Genomic DNA, 17549 nt, shown 5'->3' on the forward strand with positions numbered 1-17549 from the left:
CCTAAGAAGGAGGGCAGTGAGCTTGGAGGCCCCCTCGGGGTGGGGTCCCACCCGTGGCATGTGGCCAGTACAAGTGCCGTCTGGCTCAGCACGCCTGCTCCCATGATCTGCTCCTGGTTCCGGCAGCCCACGGTAGGCCCGAGGCACGGCCCCTGTGGACACTTGATGACTTTACCACGTACCCTGTCTTCCAGCGTACCTAAGTTCGCCAGGGGGACTGGCGCGGTCGGCTTGCAGAACGCCCACTGGGAACACACCTCCGCCAGATGACCGTTTGCTTTTCCCTGCCCTTGGTTAACTATCTCTGCGGCTCCTTTTGAGTTTCTAAAATCTCTTTGTGATGTTAAATAGCTTTTAAAATATCTTTAGGAGCGCCTGGGTGGCCCTGTGGGTTAAGTCAGACTTCAGCTCAGGTCGCGATCTCAGGGTTCGGGGTCGTGAGTTCGAGTTCCGCATCGGAGTCTGCACTGAGGGCACAGAGCCTGCTTCGGATTCTCTCTCTGCCTCTCCTCCACGTGCACGCGTGTCTTCTCTCTCTCTCAAAAATAAATAAACGTTAACAAAATAGCTTTAAGGTATCTTCGCCAAAGGCTTTATAAAAATAAGTTTCGATAAGCCGTGTCCTTTAATTTGTGCTTACGTGCTCAGTGATGCTTCTCTTTATTATAGGTCCTGTCGCTTAACAGGTAGGTGCCTTTGGGCGTAAATATTGCCTTATAGATAACGGGATCTGTTTTAAGCTGTATGAGTAGGGTAGGGTTTGTTTTAAAATAATGTAATCAGCAGCCTTTAAAAATCCATTCAGTCCCTCAAATCTTTTAAGCAAAGGTTGAAATTTAAAAACTAAAGTAATAAATGTCACCGGCTCCATTACCTATTGTGTAGCTCCAGGCACACCTGCTAAGAGACAGCTTACTAATTTCGCTGAAAGCCATTACCGTAATCAAGTGGGAAGCAGTAATTGTCATCAACCGGTTAGAGAAGAAATTTAAGCTTGCCGACGGAGCGCTCTCTTAGAAGCTATGTTTGGAATGTCTGAAGAGGCAACGCGCCGGGTAAATAGTACCTGTATGCTTTCGATCAGACCGATAATAGTATAGAAGCTGCTGTTTACATGGTTTGTGGAAAGGCGAGGAGTGTTTCGCTCTGAGCAATCAGAAAAACTGTTTTCCTGATCTGTGGAAACAGAGGAGTCCCTGTGCTCGGGTGAAGAAATATGTGACCGGTATTTGCAGAATCATGTGACCTTTCATGAAGAGAGAAGTATGACCTTAGCATTTCGCTAGTGACTGTCTCATGCCAGTTCCATTTGCAGGGGAATTAGCAGAGATTCTAGACAGGTAGATCCCAGACAGCCTGTGTAAGAACGCTAACTGAGGCAAATGAGGATTTTTCTTACGTATCCTGTTAAAATCATAGCAGCTGCTCACACGAAGCCGAAAACGTTTTGTTATTTTCAAACATCTCTGGAATGCCGAACCATAGCCGTCGTCCTCGTTAAAAGAGCGATTCGTTAGCCCCGCGTAGGACACACGGCCCACTTCCCCCATCACGTACTGACACATGGGGCCGCGTGTGACCCTCGTTCAAATTCCCAGTAAATGGGACTTTGCCTTTCAGTGCCATTTGCAAATATGAGGCTCCTTCTGTGCTCAGCAGGGCTCAGACTCTTCTAGTCTTGAATTCTGCAATTAGGTGAGGACGGGTTCAGAGAGGACTCAGCGGGAAGCCGCAAGGATGATTAAAGGGATGGAAAGTTGGAGTCACAGGCAAGAGTTAAGGGAACGCTCCTTTTTTTCATCTGGTGGATGATTTAATGATGATTCTCTAGCATGTGGAAGATGCTTACTTACAGAAAGGGATCTACGGCCAGAACCGAACAAAGTGTCAGATCTGTTGGAAGGGCTATTTAGGGATAAAGCGGTTTCTTCCTGGGAGGGCCGTTGATGATTGGAATAGGCCACGGAGAGCGGCGGTATCACCTGCTTTCTGATGGGCTTAACACACATGTACAGAGGGACTTCTCCATGCCGCGGCAAACTGTAACTTATCATAACATCCTCTGCTTTTTCCTCGAGATAGTTTTTTTGTAATCCCATCTTTGTACTGGCCACCACTCCGGTTGCTTTCGGTTTTCCATTTTAACCTTTCAAGTTAATTACATCTGTCATATGGGAGCATTTCTGATGAACGGGATGGTCGAGTATTATCTCTCTAAAAACATGTTACTCTAAAGTAGAGCTTCTCAACCTTAACACCATTGACATCTGGAGCTGGATCATTCTTTTGTGTGAGGGCTTGTCCTGGGCACCGAGTGACGTTTAGCAGCACCCTTGGTCTCCCATCACTGGGTGCTAGTAGCAACACCATCCCCCAGTTATGAGGACCAAAAATGTCTCCAGATATTTCCAAACATCCCCTAAGGGTGGGGGCAGCATTGCTCCCCGTTGAGAACCGTTGCTGTGGAGCCATGATAATAGCCTACTGAATATATGATTATTTCCAGTCTTAAAATTTCTTGGTCTGTCATAGTTTGTGAAATTTACCAGCACCCTATTTTTTATTTTTTATTTTTTTAAAATGTACATCCAAGTTAGTTAGCATATAGTGCAGTAATGAGTTCAGGAGCAGAATCCAGTGGTTCATCCCCAACGTATAACACCCAGTGCTGATCCCAACAAGCTTTCTCCTCAGTGCCCCTCATCCATTTAGTCCATCCTCCCACCCACAACCCCTCCAGCAACCCTCAGTGTGTTCTCTATATTTCAACATCTCTCATGGGGGCGCTGGGGTGGCTCAGTCAGTTAAGCGTCCTACTTAGGCTCAGGTCAGGATCTCACAGTTTGTGGGTTCGAGCCCCACATCGCGCTCTGTGCTGACAGCTCAGAGCCTGGAGCCCGCTTCGGGTTCTGTGTCTGCCTCTCTCTCTGCCCCTCCCCCACTTGTGCTCTGTGTGTCTCTCTCTCTCTTTCAAAAATAAACATTACAAAAATAAAAAAAGTCTCTTATGTCTTGTCCCCCTCCCTGTTTTTATATTATTTTTGCTTCCCTTCCCTTATGTTCATCTGTTTGGTATCTTAAATTCCACATGATACTTTACCAGCACTCTTATCTGTACTTGGCATTGTCATGGTATTGTCTGCTAGAAAATGGAATGTCAAGTTGAATAGCCTTAAGCAAGTACTCACAAAATGTACCTCATTTTTCAGGAGCTGTGGCCACTGACACTAGTTCTGGTAGAATATATAACAAATCTTCTTTATTAAGAACAGTTTAAGTGATCTTTAAAACAACTAAAAATGGAGTTTATTACATTTATTAAAATTTTTTTAACGTTTATTTGTTTTTGAGAGAGAGACAGAGCACGAGCAGGGGAGGGGCAGAGAGAGAGGGAGACACAGAATCGGAAGCAGGCTCCAGGCTCCCAGCTGTCAGCACAGAGCCCGACGCTGGGCTCGAACTCCCGAACCGTGAGATCATGACCCGAGCCTAAGTCAGATGCTCAACTGACTGAGCCGCCCAGATGCCTCTATTACATTTTTATTTTTAAAAGTAATGCATACTCATAGAATATTGGGGAAATCAGAAGTAAAAGGGGAAAAAAAAGATACCCACTTTCTCAAGACCACGGAAAGCCATGGTTAATAATGTTTAGTGCATTTCCTTCTTGTCTTTTAGGTCTTCTACATGTGTAAACCTGGGGCTTTTTTTGTTTGGTTTTGCTTTGTTTTTTTTTTTTCCGACACGAGTCTTCATGGCTCCCTGGGGTCTGGGAGTCTACACTCTTGGTAGCACGGGATCATCCCCTGGGCGGGAAGTTGGTTTAAGCTTTCCCACGGGGACTATTTCTTGTGCACGCACCATGTACTGGAACAGCTCTGGGAGCCGGCAGGACAGGGATGGCAGTAGCCAGGCTGTGCCCCCTGTGAGCGCACAACGTGAAGTTTGTTGTAGGCATCTTGGTGACCGGTGAAGATTTCTTATCTGAGCCGGGAGTAGATGGCTCCCCCCAGCAGAACGATGCAAAAAGCTTTCTTGCTGGTTCTTCTGTTACTGGCCAGAGCACCCCCGCCCCCAAAGTCTGAACATTGAGATAAGTCCCGATAACAGAATTCCAGAGTGGCCTGACAGACCCTTCCGGAGAGAGCGGCAGTCGCCACTCTTAGAGTGACAGGGAGCATAGCTCACGTCTCCGGCTCGGACGCCGGCCGACGCCTTTGATTCTCGTTCGTGGGCTTTCCTTCGCAGCACCTCCTACGTGGGATGGGCTGGGTTCTACATGGTTCTACATGGGACCCGCGTCCGCCAGACACTCAGGAGACCTACTCACTCATTCATTCGCTTAGTGATGCGTGCGTTTGGCGGATATCTGTTTTGTGCCTGCTGGATACCAGGCATCGTCCAGGCACTGGGAATGTACTGGTGAGCCAGAAATCACTGAACTAGCTGCTATTAGAATCAGGGCTTCTAACCCGATCGGGAGATTCAGAGGAAATCTACAGGGTGGGTATTCATTTCAACAAGTGGACTGGACAGCTCACGAAGCCGTATTGGGTCTTACAAGGGGTTCAGCGAATCACGTGTTCAGTTCTCGACTGAGGTTTGTGGCTTGATCCAGGGCTGAGAAGGATCCATCCTCGACCCAGTCAACCTGACCGTTGGAGCAGGTGGCGTTCTTGTCAGGTGGGCCTTTCAGAGACTTGGTCGGTCTGTGAAAGTGAGCCCGAGTCCGTGCTGACCGTTGTATCCTCGCCTCAGTGCCTCCGGCCGGAACCATCTCGATGGAGGAGAGAAAGGTGCAGTGTGCGTGATGTGACGTCATGTGCCGGCATTTGCCCAGGGGGCCCTCTGTTCCCCTTTTGAACAGAGACCCCTTTTCAAACTCAGCCTGACCCCGAATGCTGCCAGTTTTCCATTAGAGTACTATTGCAATAAATGGCCTGAGAGCAGGCAGTGAGAATTTTATTTTTCAAAGAACAATATAGGTGAATAGTAGTCTTTGAGAAGGCAAGAAATGTATTATCGAAACCAGGATCCATTTTAAGGCAGGCCTCACACTACATTTTTCCTAACCTTTTCCCATGAACCAAAAGAAAGATTAAAATTCCAACAGAAGGAAAATCGCCTTGGAGAAATATCTTGAGACCGATGGATTTATTTCATGTGTGACTTAAAATAGCCTGGGCTTCTAGTGCTGCAGAAAGCTGTGTTTCTAACGAGTTCCTGTTACCCTGCTTCTCTTCAGCTGGCTTTCGCGTGGCCTTGCCTACAGATAGAAAGAGGCTAATTGTTACCATCACAGTTTTACCATCTTTCTTTGAGGAATCCCCAACACGGTCCATTTTTAAGAGAGGAGATCCGAGAGGTGGGGGGAAGGTGGCTTTTCTGGGGTTATTTCTTTGGTCCCAAGGGTCATATTTGGGATTGAGCTGCATTTCTGGGCTGGGAGCCTGGGATGGTCCTATGGTTTTTTTCCTCTCAGGATTCATAATGCCACTTGGGCCAGTTAAAAGTCAGTTTGTAAGAAAAAAACCCCAACTTATTAGGGTCGTCGGGCAGCTCAGCAAGGCTTCTTGTCACGTCCAACCTGGGCCCATGATGAGGTGAGGGACTGTTAGGAAAGCAAGGGTGGAGGGCCCTGGAGGCCGGGAGGAGGCAGCACGTTCTCCCCAAGAAGCCACCCTGCTCAAGCCCGCGTGTCGAGACTTTGGCAGTGAACGATCAGGTCACGGCGTGGGGCCCCTCGTAGGGCACTCGCTTCAGAGAGATGCCGATTTTACAGATGTTTGGCTGCAGCCCCTCCTTAGGAATGTGGCGTTCGCCCTCTGAACCCCTTCCCTGTGGGGGTCTAGGATGTGGATGGAGGGCAGACGTGTGTCGGTGCGGGTGCGGGGCCGACGGAGTTGCTAAGCACGGGCCCTCGTGTGGCTTATCGTTCCCGCTCGCCCATTGCAGAGAACGCCAGACAGAGGCAGGAGGGCATCGTGAGCAACTCCATCATGTACTTCACGGAGGAGCCGCCCGAGCTGCCGGCCAACAGCCCGCACCCCCTGAAGCTGCGGCGCGTCCTAAACCTCAGCCCGTTCACGGTCACGGACCATACCCCCATGGAGACGGTGGTGGACATCTTCCGGAAACTGGGGCTCCGGCAGTGCCTGGTGACGCGCAGCGGGTGAGTGGCCGGACAGGCGCGGACGGGCTGTGTGCTGGGGCCGCACTCTGAGAACAAGAGGAATGAGACACGGCCACGGCCGTGCAGGGCCTCGAGGTTGCCCCGGGGCCGACGGGTACTTGGGACAGGGCGTCGGGAAGCTGCGGCAAGAGAGCGCGCCGAGCAGGACCTGACCGTGACCGGGAGCTTTGGGAGCTTGGCGCGGGGCCCGGGAAGGTGCGAGAGGGCTTTGGTGGGGGGGGGGGGGGGCGGGGGGGCCGTCTGGCCTGAGGCTGAAGGTAGGTCAGAAGGGGGAGGAGCGCATTCCTCGCAGCCCAGGCCCCCGTGCAGGGAGCTACGAAGCACGGGCTGATGAGAAAAACAGGGTTGTGCGTGCAACACGCCACGGTGGCGCGTGCGCACGCACACACGATGGAAACCTGATAAAAAGTAGCACGGCTTTTGCACGTTAGATGGTCAGGAAAACACAAATACTACAACAACGGTAGCACTTTACCTTGAAGACGACTTGAAGTTTTTTTGTAGACGTAGGTGTCGTGACGGCTGCAGCTTGCGAGCGCTGTACAGTCGGACCTCGCACGACACCGGGCTGGGGGCGCCAAATTCCCGCGCGGTCAGAGATCACGTAGAACTTTTGAATCCCCAGAACCGTAGCTACCGAGAGCCTGCCGTTGACCCGAAGCCACACCGATAACGTAAACAGTCGATTAACACGTATTTTGTCTGTTCTATGTATTATATACCGTGTTCTTACGGTAAGTAAGCCAGAGAAAGCGTCAGTAAGAAAATCCTAGGGAAGAGACCCAACGTTTATAGTACCGCACTGTACTTCTTGAAACAAATCCGCATATAAGTGGACCTCAGCAGCCCAAACCCGTGTTGTCCAAGGGTGGGCTGTATTCCTGTGCCCCTGGCTTCAGCTGGGTGCAGTTTTCTGCACGCACCTGGAACGTCTCCCGGATGAAATCACCCACATGCAAATGTGGAGTTCACATCGTGCTCAAATTGCTCAAATTGTTCCCTAATATAGCAGTCTGCTCAAAACAACCTCGCGTTTTCACAACAACGGTTACTGTAGAGCTGAGAGATTTGGCGGCCCCGTGGCATCGTCTCTGCCGCGGCGGCGGTGTACCTCTTGCTTTGTGTAACCGCAGACCGGGAAACTGGCATTTCGAAGATCAAAGGTTCATGATGGCGGGAGAGGTGCGGCGCCTCGAGGGCCATTCTTTGGGCTCCGCGGTGCTCCCCGAATCCCACGGCTTCAGCAGCTTCGGTGGGGGATGAGATTGGCTGAGTGAGGGTGGCCTGGAGCATAGGGTCGGCTGCCCGGCTTATTCCTCTGTAGACTGAGAAGAGCCGGGGCATGGGTCCTGGAGACTCCGGCCCCTAAGTGCACTCAGGGCCTTAACTCCCTAACGTAGTTTACGTTGCAGAGCCCATGCTCCAGTTTGACCCGACGGTTCTAGACCAGGGCGATTTTGCTCCCCCCTAAGATTTTGGGTGTCACAACTGGACAGGGGATGCTCCTGGCATTTAGTGGGTAGAGGCATGGGACGGCCCCCGTTGCAACAAAGAGTCACTGGCCCAAAATGTCACCAGCCGTGGAATTGAGTGACCGGGGACTGGATGCCTGGGAATAGCCACGTGAGTGCTCCTGGTTCCCTCGTTTCCTTCCTGCTGTCCCGGCCACAGCAGCGTCGGGCTGTACGAGGGGCCGTATGTGCGCACTGACCCCGAGAATTCCCAGCCCACGCGACGAGCGTCCTCAGCTCTGGCTGCAGCCAGGGCGGGTGTCTTGCACACAGGAGGGACGATCAGTAAGGAATAAATACATGTTTGGGGCTAGAGATCACTTCCGCTGGTGTATTTGAAAGGAACTCGGTGGATCGCAGAATCCCCCTGGGGATTCAAGCTCCAGGTTAAACCGGGAGTGTTGGGTCCACTGCAGTGACTGATCCCTTAGGTCTGGGAGGGGCCTGCGAATATATATTTCTGGCAAGCTCCCCGGTGCTGCTGCCGGTCAGGACTCCACTTTGCAAAACCCTGAAGCCCATCTACATACTTGAATTTCTAGTGCTCGGCATAAATACCACTGTGATCACCCGCCGAGTCTCAAGTGCATAGCAGTTTCTCTTTTCCTTTAAAATAATAATCCAATGTCAGTTATCGTGGAATTTCCAGTTCTGGCAGGAAATTCTGCCCTTAACGCCCGCTCACACCTCACGCAGCCCCATGAGGTTTTCCTGTGAGGATCTGGGTGCCGAAATTGGCTCCGAATGTTCTGCGAGAAAACAAAATCGCACTCTCTCTCGCTCTACATATTTTAAACAAACACAGATGCTGATACGTTACTGCTGGCAAGGGATCCTTGTTTGCGGGCCTTTCATCTCCTCGGGCTTTCAGCCAGGACAGGCATGTCTTGAGCCAGCTCGCGTTTTTGATGTATTCCGTCACCATGTGCCTTCCCTGCTCGCGGGGAGAGCCCCAGCTCGCCCTGTCGACCTGCATCGTCTGCAGGATTTCTCGGGGCCTGGGGGTCCAAGGTAGTCTTGAAGCCAGACCAGGAACCATGGAAGTCTTTGTCCCCAGAATGCCCGAGTCTGGGAACTTCCGGTGGCGGAGACTGCATTTGGGTGGGGTCTTCCCCCCAGAGGATATCGAAAGGGCAGGCGGGCAGGGGACGTTGTGTCCGCCTTCCCTGAGTCTGCTAGGCGGGCCCCCGGGACTTGGACGGATGGCCTTCTCAGAAGAGCCTGGCTACCCTCATCTCATACGTTCACGGTCATAGATTGGCCACTCCCCAAAGGGGCTGGAAGTTTGAACACTTGACTTTAGCCAAATAGGACATTTCACGCCACTAATGATCTCCGCCGGGTTTGATGTTGCCTCCTTCTTGTAGATGTTGAGCTTTCTTCTTTCGCAGCGATTGCTGTTGCAGGCCAAGGCACAATTTAGGCCTGAGGCCGAGGCAGCTCCTGAAGTCGCATGTCCCCGGGAGTGTTGTGAGCAGCTTGACTTGGAAGTGCTATAGTTACAGAGCTTTAAGGGAAGGCTGCCTGGACTGCTCCCTGGTGAAGGTGGGGCAACAGAACCAGGCCTCGGGGATAAGGGAGGGGCTCGTGGAATAGAATCCCTATGGCTCTGCAAACACGAGCAGGTCAAAGTTTTTCAAAGCAACACTGCCTTAATCACCATCTTACTGAGCATCTGTTTGAGACCCGGAGAAAGCTCAAGAGGTGTCTGAAAACTAATAAAGCCAGGGAGTTTGTCATCTACTAGGGAATGTGGACACACTCCAGTTCAGGTGGTACTACCCAGGTGTTCTAGAGGGGAATGTCCTGAGCCAGGCTTTCAAGTAGAAAACGTCCGAGGACAGGGGCGTCCGGGGGGCTCAGTCGGTTGAGCGACCGACTTCGGCTCAGGTCATGATCTCGCGGTTCGTGGCGTCGAGCCCCGCGTCGGACTCTGTGCTGACAGCTCGGAGCCTGGAGCCGGCTTCGGATTCTGTGTCTCCCTCTCTCTCTGCTCCTCCCCGACTTGTGCTCTCTCTTTGTCTCTCAAAAATGAATAAATGTTAAGAAAAGAAAAGAAAGAAAACGTCCGAGGACAAAAGAGCGGTGTCGGTTGAGACACGGTCTGCTTGCGATCGCCAGCAGCAGAGCCCTCCCTGCCTCACGCAGACGGACGAGCGCCCTGTCGGCGCCCTGTCTCTGCGGACCCGACTGCTCACACCCCTCCCGTTTGTCTTCCCACCACACCTCTGCTAGTGGCGATTGTAGGCATAAGCTGCTCTCCTGTTTCCTGTCCCTTTTTGATTTTAAATGCAGTGGAAGAACGGCTGGGGACTGAATTGTATCCCCCCAGATTCCTATGTTGAAGCCCTAACCTGCAGCATGACCGTGTTTGGAGATGGAGTCCTTAAGAGGTAAGGGTGAGTGAGGGCGTGAGGCCGGGGCCCTAATCTGATAAGACTGGCGTCCTTAGAAGAAGAGGAAGAGGCAGCAGGGCTGTGAGGACACGGCAGGAAGGTGGCTGTCTGCAAGCCAAGGAGAGAGGCCTCCGGAGACCCCAAACCTGCCACCACCTTGACCCGGGCCTTCTAGTCTTGGGAACCGTGAGAACAGTCATTTCTGTTGTTGAGCCACCTCATCTGTGGGGTGCTGTTACGGCGGCCCGAGCTAAGTCCTCCGGGCGGCTTTAGTAGGACAGCATCTTGCTTTACTGCGTTCTGACAAATTTTAGAAATGTATTTCAGGTCATCTCTGAACTCAGTTGAAGCCAAGTGACTCTAAACAGCTGGGACAGAAAACAATTCCTGGCTTTATCCTTCTTCACCAGCACCCCTCTCCCTTCAGGCAACCACGTTTCTCCCACAAGGGTGTTTTCTTTAATTAATGGACTATTTTTTGGGTTACATTTATTTATTTTTGAGAGACAGAGTGAGACAGAGCGTGAGCGGGGGAGGGACAGAGAGAGAGGGAGACACGGAATGTGAAGCAGGCTCTAGGCTCCGAGCTGTCAGCACAGAGCCCGACGCAGTGCTTGAACTCACAAACGGTGACATCATGACCTGAGCTGAAATCGAGAGTAGTATGCTTAACTGAGTTAGATGCCCCCCGAAAACTATTTTTGTTTTTTTATTAAAAAATTTTTTTAATGTTTATTTAGTTTGGAGACGCAGAGAGACAGACTGTGAGCCGGGGAGGGGCACAGAGAGAAAGAGAGGGGGACACAGAATCTGAAGCAGGATCCAGGCTCTGAGCTGTCAGCACAGAGCCCGGCGCGGGGCTCGAACCCACGAACCACGAAATCATGACCTGAGCCGAAGTTGGACGCTCAACCGACTGAGCCACCCAGGCGCCCCTAATTAACAGACTATTTTTTATTAGAGCAGTTTTGGGTTTACAGAAAAACTGAGCATAAAGTACACAGTTCTCATATATCCTCTCATCCCTTCAATTTCCCTTGTTAATGTCTTGCACTTGTTACATTTGTTGCCTCCCGTGACCTGATATTGACATGTTAACTAAGGTCTGTAGTTTAGGGCTCACCCTTGCTGTTGTACATTCTGTGCGTTCTGATCAATGGAGAATGACATGTATCTTCATAGTGTCCTACAGGGTAGTTTCACTGCCCTGAAAATCCTCTGTGCGCCTCTTCATCCCTCCTTCCTTCCCTCTAAGCCCTGGCAACTGCTGATCTCTTTACTGTCTCCATAGTTTTGACTTTTCCAGAATGTCATCAAGTTGGAATCACACAGTATGTAGCCTTTTCAGACTGGCTTCTTTCATTTAGTGATGTGCATTTAAATTTCTTCTATGGCTTTTCATGGCTTGACAGATCATTTTTTTTCAGCGCTGAATAATACCCCACTGTCTGGATGGACCACGGTTTATGTATCCATCACCTTGAGGAGGCCATCTTGGGTGCTTCCGAGATTTGGCAGTTGCGAATCAAGCGTACATCATCTTCTTCTTTTTTTTTAAGCATTTCTTAAAGTTTATTTATCTATTTTTGAGAGAGAGAGAGCGAGCACAAGCGGGGGAGGGGCAGAGAGAAAGAGGGAGACCCATAATCCGCAGCAGGCTCCAGACTCTGAGCTGTCAGCACAGATCCTGACGTGGGGCTGGAACTCACAAACGGTGAGATCATGACCGGAGCTGAAGTTGGGTGCTTAACCGACAGCCACCCAGGTGCCCCACAAGCATACATCTTCTAAGAGTTAAGGAAATTCTTTTATATAACCACTAAACCATAACTATACAAGATGAACAATAACTCAGTGTATCATTCAATATCCAATTCATATCAGATTTCAATCCAGAATTCCTTCAAGCTTCACACATTGCATTTGGTTGTTTTTCCTCTTTAGTCTTTAGTCTAGAACAGTCTCTTGTCTCTTTTTGTTTGTTATTTATAACATAGATTTTTTTTTTTTTTTTGAAGAATCCAAATCAGTAGTCTCACATTCTGAATCTGTTTGATTGCTTCCTCATGGTTTGATTTGGTATAAGTAGTTTCTGGCGATATGCCACCGTAGATGACGTCATAATGTCAGCTTTTCCAACCTTGTTGGTGATAAGCTCTATCTCATGAGGTGGTGGCGGCTGGAGCCCTCCATTATAAAGAGACATTTTTCTCTGTGTACGTCATCTGTGGATGGATAGTTTCGGGAATTTTTTGTTTTCCAGTGACCATTTGCTGAGTGGTTTTGGAGTCCATTGACAATGGGTGTCGATTGGGGCATCTCTCCTCTCTACCTACGTGCCGTTGGCCAGAGCCCACTCAGTTGTCCCCCACCCAACTGAAGGGAAGCTGGGAAGTGTCTCTGTGTGTCCAAGTGGCAAAGTCACTGGGGTTTAGGACATGCGTGGGTCAATATTGTAAGGCTGACCTCTTTTCTGTATTTTGTTTCTTCTCCAGGAGACTTCTTGGCATCATCACGAAAAAGGATGTTTTGAGACATATGGCCCAGATGGCAAACCAGGACCCTGAATCCATCATGTTTAATTAGAAACAAGGTGGCATTTATTTTGAGAGAAACACAACTGTGTCATTTTAAAAGAAATAAACAAATGATATGTTATTATCCTAATGAACGATTGTACGCTAGGGGCAGTGGAAACAAAAGCTTTGTTTGAACGAAAGGGGGATAAAACCTGGTGTGTGTGTGTGTGTGTGTGTGTGTGTGTGTGTTTTAAAGACATCCACGAGTAGGCATTTTATAGCTTTAACCCCTTATGAGTTTCCAGCTGTGTTTCTTAATGAGTTTATTAACTGCCGTGGGAGCATGTGGGTGGGTGTAAACGATGTGGTTTGTACAAGGACACAGAACACAAATGCTGAGTCAAGAAACGCTTGCCCCTTCTGTTTAAGGCTGTTTGGGAAGCTTTGAGTCTAAGAGGCCAAGGGGTATTGGCCTGTCAGCATCTTTATTTATTGGTTCCCGAAGTGTTGCTGCTATTTTACTGAATTGGATTAAAGATGTTTGCACTTACTTTGTCGGAAAAGAAAAAGAAATTAAATGTGAACCGAGTGAAAGCTGCACGAATGCCAGTGGGCTCACTCGTCACCATCCCGTTGTCTTGCTCCTGCTCTCATCCGTCTGTGCACCAACATCCGGGGGCTTCTGCTCCGCTGACTGTGAGAAACCCTTTCTCGGTGCAACACCAGCATCTCGGGACCACACCATGAACTCACTGTTCGAGCGTTTAGTGCTACGCGTGTTTCCTCCCGCACGAAGGGACCCGCCGCGATTTTGAGGGTATACGCACCTGCTCATGGTTTCGCGTCCCTGTTGTATGTACCTCACTTGTTGATCGCCGTGGCCTGTGCATTCTTAAATATTGATCAGTCCGGCATTTTCCACGGGCCATATCCTGTATGCTGCCAGCTTGCCGTAAGCGTGCTTCAATTTCCAGATAGCGTACTTGAGAGTCAAAGCCGGCCACCCAGTGTTACTACTTATTTTTCCTCTCAGCTCTTGTTAAATACGGCTGCAGGGAGGGTGAGGCATACGAAGTCTCAGTGGGAACTCCTCCAAATGGATTGCGAGAGAAATGCTAAATTGATTCTAAATCTGTTCCATTATCTTCTCTGTAGGATGCATAACGTCCAGCTCTAATGTCTGAGCGCGTGCTTTCATGCTCGCAGTCAGAGCACAGAAGGGCAGAGTTAAATTGGAGACCGCCACTTGGAGCACTGGGCACCTTCGTGTTGAACTTAACGGTGTATTTGTCCCTTTAGTCGGGACTCGGCTCTTTCTGTGAGAAGGAACCGAGCTGCGGTTCCGGTCCGCTGTGGCACCGGTGTGAGTACGTCCGCACCTGGGAGCCTGTCACGTGTGTCCCCGCTCCCCCCTTCTCACCGAGTGGCCCGCGCCCTTTGCGATCTCGGTCTCGGATACTGACGTGCCAGGTGTGTGTCTGGCGGCCAGAGAGAAATCCCGCGAACAGTGACGAGCTGAACGAGAAACCGGGGGTTGGGCACTCTCGCGTGTCTCCTCATTACCACCCAGCAGCCGTACGCTTTGCTATTGTTGTCTGCTGTCCTTCGTCCTCTGGCTTGTAGCCTCAGTCACAGGCCGGGCTCTCTGTGACCCGGCTGCCAGCCAGGCCGTCGGCTTCCTAGGCACGAAGCGGGAGGAGGAGACACGTAGCAAGGTGCGATGCCTGTGCCCAGGAAGCAGAACTTGCCCACGGGTGCCCAGCCGATGTCCATTGGCCGGACTTTGGTCCCATGATTCCCCCTGGCTGCACGTGAGTGTGGGAAGGGGAAGTTTTAGTGAGGCCTGGTACTCTCTGAATGAACTTTGGATTCTTCTAACAAGGAAGAGGGACTGGTCCTTGGGAGGGAAGACTGTCCCCTGGATTGGATGCCATCATCATGTCTCTGTTGGTGTCCTCCCTGTCCTCCTTACTCTCTTTCTTGCCACACCCTCCAGACATTCTCCTACTCGCCGAGCGGTTCCCCACCCCTTCTCTCAGATCTGACCTAGAACTCCCAATCGGAAGCCATCATTTCTCAGCCCTCGTAAAAATGCTCGTCTTGTCTAAAAACCTAGCGACTAGCGGGTTTCTGTGAAACTTCTGGTTGATACAAGAAAATGTACTGCTGTGTCCTCTGGGTTCAAAAAAGTGAAGTCAGATCGTGCTGACAAACACTGGAAAATTTGTTTCTGTGATCGGTTGGCCCCCTCCAGAATGATATCAAATAGCACTTCAGTGTGGAAACACTGGTCAGTACTAGAGAATTTGATCTTGGTGTCCCGTTCACGGCACGTTAAGTGTCGAGTCACAGATCCCAATATTAGTGTTGTTACTGGGGTTTCCATGGAGCGTGTGCAAGTGAAGCTGGGTTCTCCTGGACTTGAAATCCTACGAGGTATTAAAGAGTGCTTCATGTAGTTCCCGCTAACTCCTGCGTGGCCTCCCGAAAGAGTGTTAGTCACAGCCTGGATTTGTATAATCCAGAAAGCCCCTTCAGCTAAAACAAGGAGCTTCAAAAGGGAACACGAAACCGTGAACGGATAGCCAAAGGGCAGTGAAACCACAGAACTTCCTCCTCCAGATGAGGCCATAGAGGAATGAAGGGATAGTTTACTCCAGGCCAAGGTCACCAAGCCGGGGGGGGGGGGGGGGGGGGTTGTGCTCTGTCCTCCTCCCAGGCCTTAGTGTAGAAGAGGTCTGCAAATTCATGGCAGACAGTTGGGAGTGTTACTTTGACGCAAATAGCCTTGTTTTCCTTCATGAGTTGAACCTCTAATTTGTTGTGGGGTTCAGGCTCTTGGCAACAGAAGGCCATGGTCAGACAGGCAGGTGAAGGTCAAGGGTGGGAGAGTTTGCAGCGGGGCTGCCAGAGCTGGTTGCCTTCCTCCCGTGGAGCCCGAAGTCCCCCGTGCGGTCCACTCGCCTGCTGGCCCTGGGCTCTCACACAAACTCCAGGGGGAGCAGGCTTCCGAGCTGTTTGTCAGTCTTTCTTGTAAAAGTACGCGGGTCGGGATTCTGAAGGGATTTGCTGTAGCCAAATGTAGAGCCTTGTCTATCTGGCGATCTGATGAGCGGGAAGAGTACAGCTGGGATGTGGAAGTAAAATAAACATTTCTCAGAACGGTGTGTTTGTTTCTTTTTCCAGAACCAAACCCTTTAGACTTCTGTAGAACTTTCTGGATCCTTTCTGAACCCGTGTTTTGTGTAAAGAAACATAAATGCGGGACAGAAACGGAGTTCTCTAACGGAGCACTTCAACCTATTTCTTGCTCCCCCTCTCTACTAGCAAGGAAACGTGTTGTAGAAGGACAGACATCATAAAGAACATGCCGAGAGGGACACATGAATTTCTTGTGTGTTTCGGTGCACCCCCCCGGGAATGCAAGTGCGTGGGTGGCATTTATGGAAAGGTAAATGTGTTAGAAGCAAATCAATACTCGGTGTTCGCTGTTCCTCAGAACCAGGCCAGCTCAACTTTCTCTGTTTGGTACTCCCCAAAGACCTTACAAAGGAGAAGACCTCTCAGTAAGATCTCGATTTGGCCCCGGTAAGCCACAGAAACTGGGGAATTCGTTTCACTGAGGGGAGAACTGGTTACTTTGGATTATCGACAAGTGCAGATCTGCTCAGGACTCCTTATCAGACGCCGAGCTGGAAAAGATGAGAAACACAAGCCTCTGAAATGATTTACACGACGGGGGAGCATGTATATGTGACTTGGGGACATTAACCAGGCTCCATTTTCGCTGACGCAGTAATAACTATTTGCCGTCCTAGGTGTGCCGGGAATGAGCCTACGTGCGACTTTTATGAGATCTGTTCGCATTTGGGGTTGGAACGACCACAGAGCAATGTGGTGGTTTTTTTTTTTTTTTAATTGTAACCCTCTGTGTAAACGTTGGCACCTTACTAAAAATTAAGTGTTTGAACTTTCCTTTTAAAAATAAAACGAGCACAGTCTTCAAGCAGCAAGTTGTAGATGGGAGAGATACTGATTTTGCAGCGTGTTTGTGCCCAGATGGAACAGTTTGGTCAGCTCTAAAATCCCTTGCTCTTAGCCTGGTGGGTGACAGCTAGGTAACAGTTCAGACTTGGCGCTGTGTATTTCCAAAGATGGGGTAGGACCACTGTCCCCAGGCCATCTGTGTTTCTGCCCTGTGCACAGACACTAGGGAGGACAGGTTGGGCAGCGGTCTAGTAATTCTTTTCAAGCTTTTTATCTATCACTGTGGGAATCACAAGGGTTTGAGTTATGTCCTTCCCCAACAGTTTTCTTTTAATTTTCCACTTCGCAAAAATTTGAAGGGAAAAACACAGAGAATGCCCACATCCCTTTGACGACCTCAAAGAGGCAGTGAGGGGAGTCCCTTCTAATTAGGGGAGGGAGCCAGCCTGGGGACCACTTAGGGAGCATTGTCCTCAGCAGAGGGGCCAGCGAGTGCAAATGGCCTGAGGTATAAACAGGCCTGACTTCCTGGGGTCCCACCAGGGGCGGGGGCTGCAAGATGGGTGGCGCTTGAGGGAGGGAGCGTCGGGTATTTGAAGTTGGTTTTGCTTTTCCCTTGGGAGGAAGCTAACACAAACAGATGCTTCAGAGTCCCATAGGGCCAGGTACAGATACGGGGTTGAAGAGGAACGACGTGCTTTGACTTGCACTGTACAAGAACCATTCTGGCTGTTGTGTAGCAGGACTGGAAGCCAGGAGGCTGGCTTGGAGGCTGTTCCAAATACACGAGTTATGATGGAAGCTTGCCCCAGAGACACTCTTGAATTCTGGATATACTTCCGAGGCAGAGCCAACACATTTGTCGGTGGAGTGGATATAAAATGGTACAGCTGGGGGCGAGGGGCCCCTGGGCGGCTCAGTCCGTTGAGTGTCTGCCTCTGGA

At 50.3% G+C, this 17549-nt stretch overlaps 1 protein-coding gene across 4 annotated transcripts in view; it reads left to right on the forward strand.

Moving 5' to 3' along the window:
• The window catches only part of CLCN4 (chloride voltage-gated channel 4), a 63410-nt gene extending 47629 nt beyond the window's left edge, over positions 1–15781 (forward strand). For 3 of the 4 annotated variants that reach the window (XM_058714836.1, XM_058714838.1, XM_058714837.1), the window contains 2 exons: positions 5956–6172; positions 12596–15781. In XM_058714836.1, coding sequence (XP_058570819.1) covers positions 5956–6172; positions 12596–12686 — 308 coding nt within the window. In that variant the 3' untranslated portion in view covers positions 12687–15781. The remainder of the gene's footprint in view (positions 1–5955; positions 6173–12595) is intronic. The other variant, XR_009257354.1, reaches the window with a different exon arrangement.
• The last annotated feature ends 1768 nt before the right edge of the window (positions 15782–17549 follow it).

This window comes from Neofelis nebulosa, chromosome X (assembly GCF_028018385.1).
Source record: "Neofelis nebulosa isolate mNeoNeb1 chromosome X, mNeoNeb1.pri, whole genome shotgun sequence".
NCBI classification, from domain to species: domain Eukaryota; kingdom Metazoa; phylum Chordata; class Mammalia; order Carnivora; family Felidae; genus Neofelis; species Neofelis nebulosa.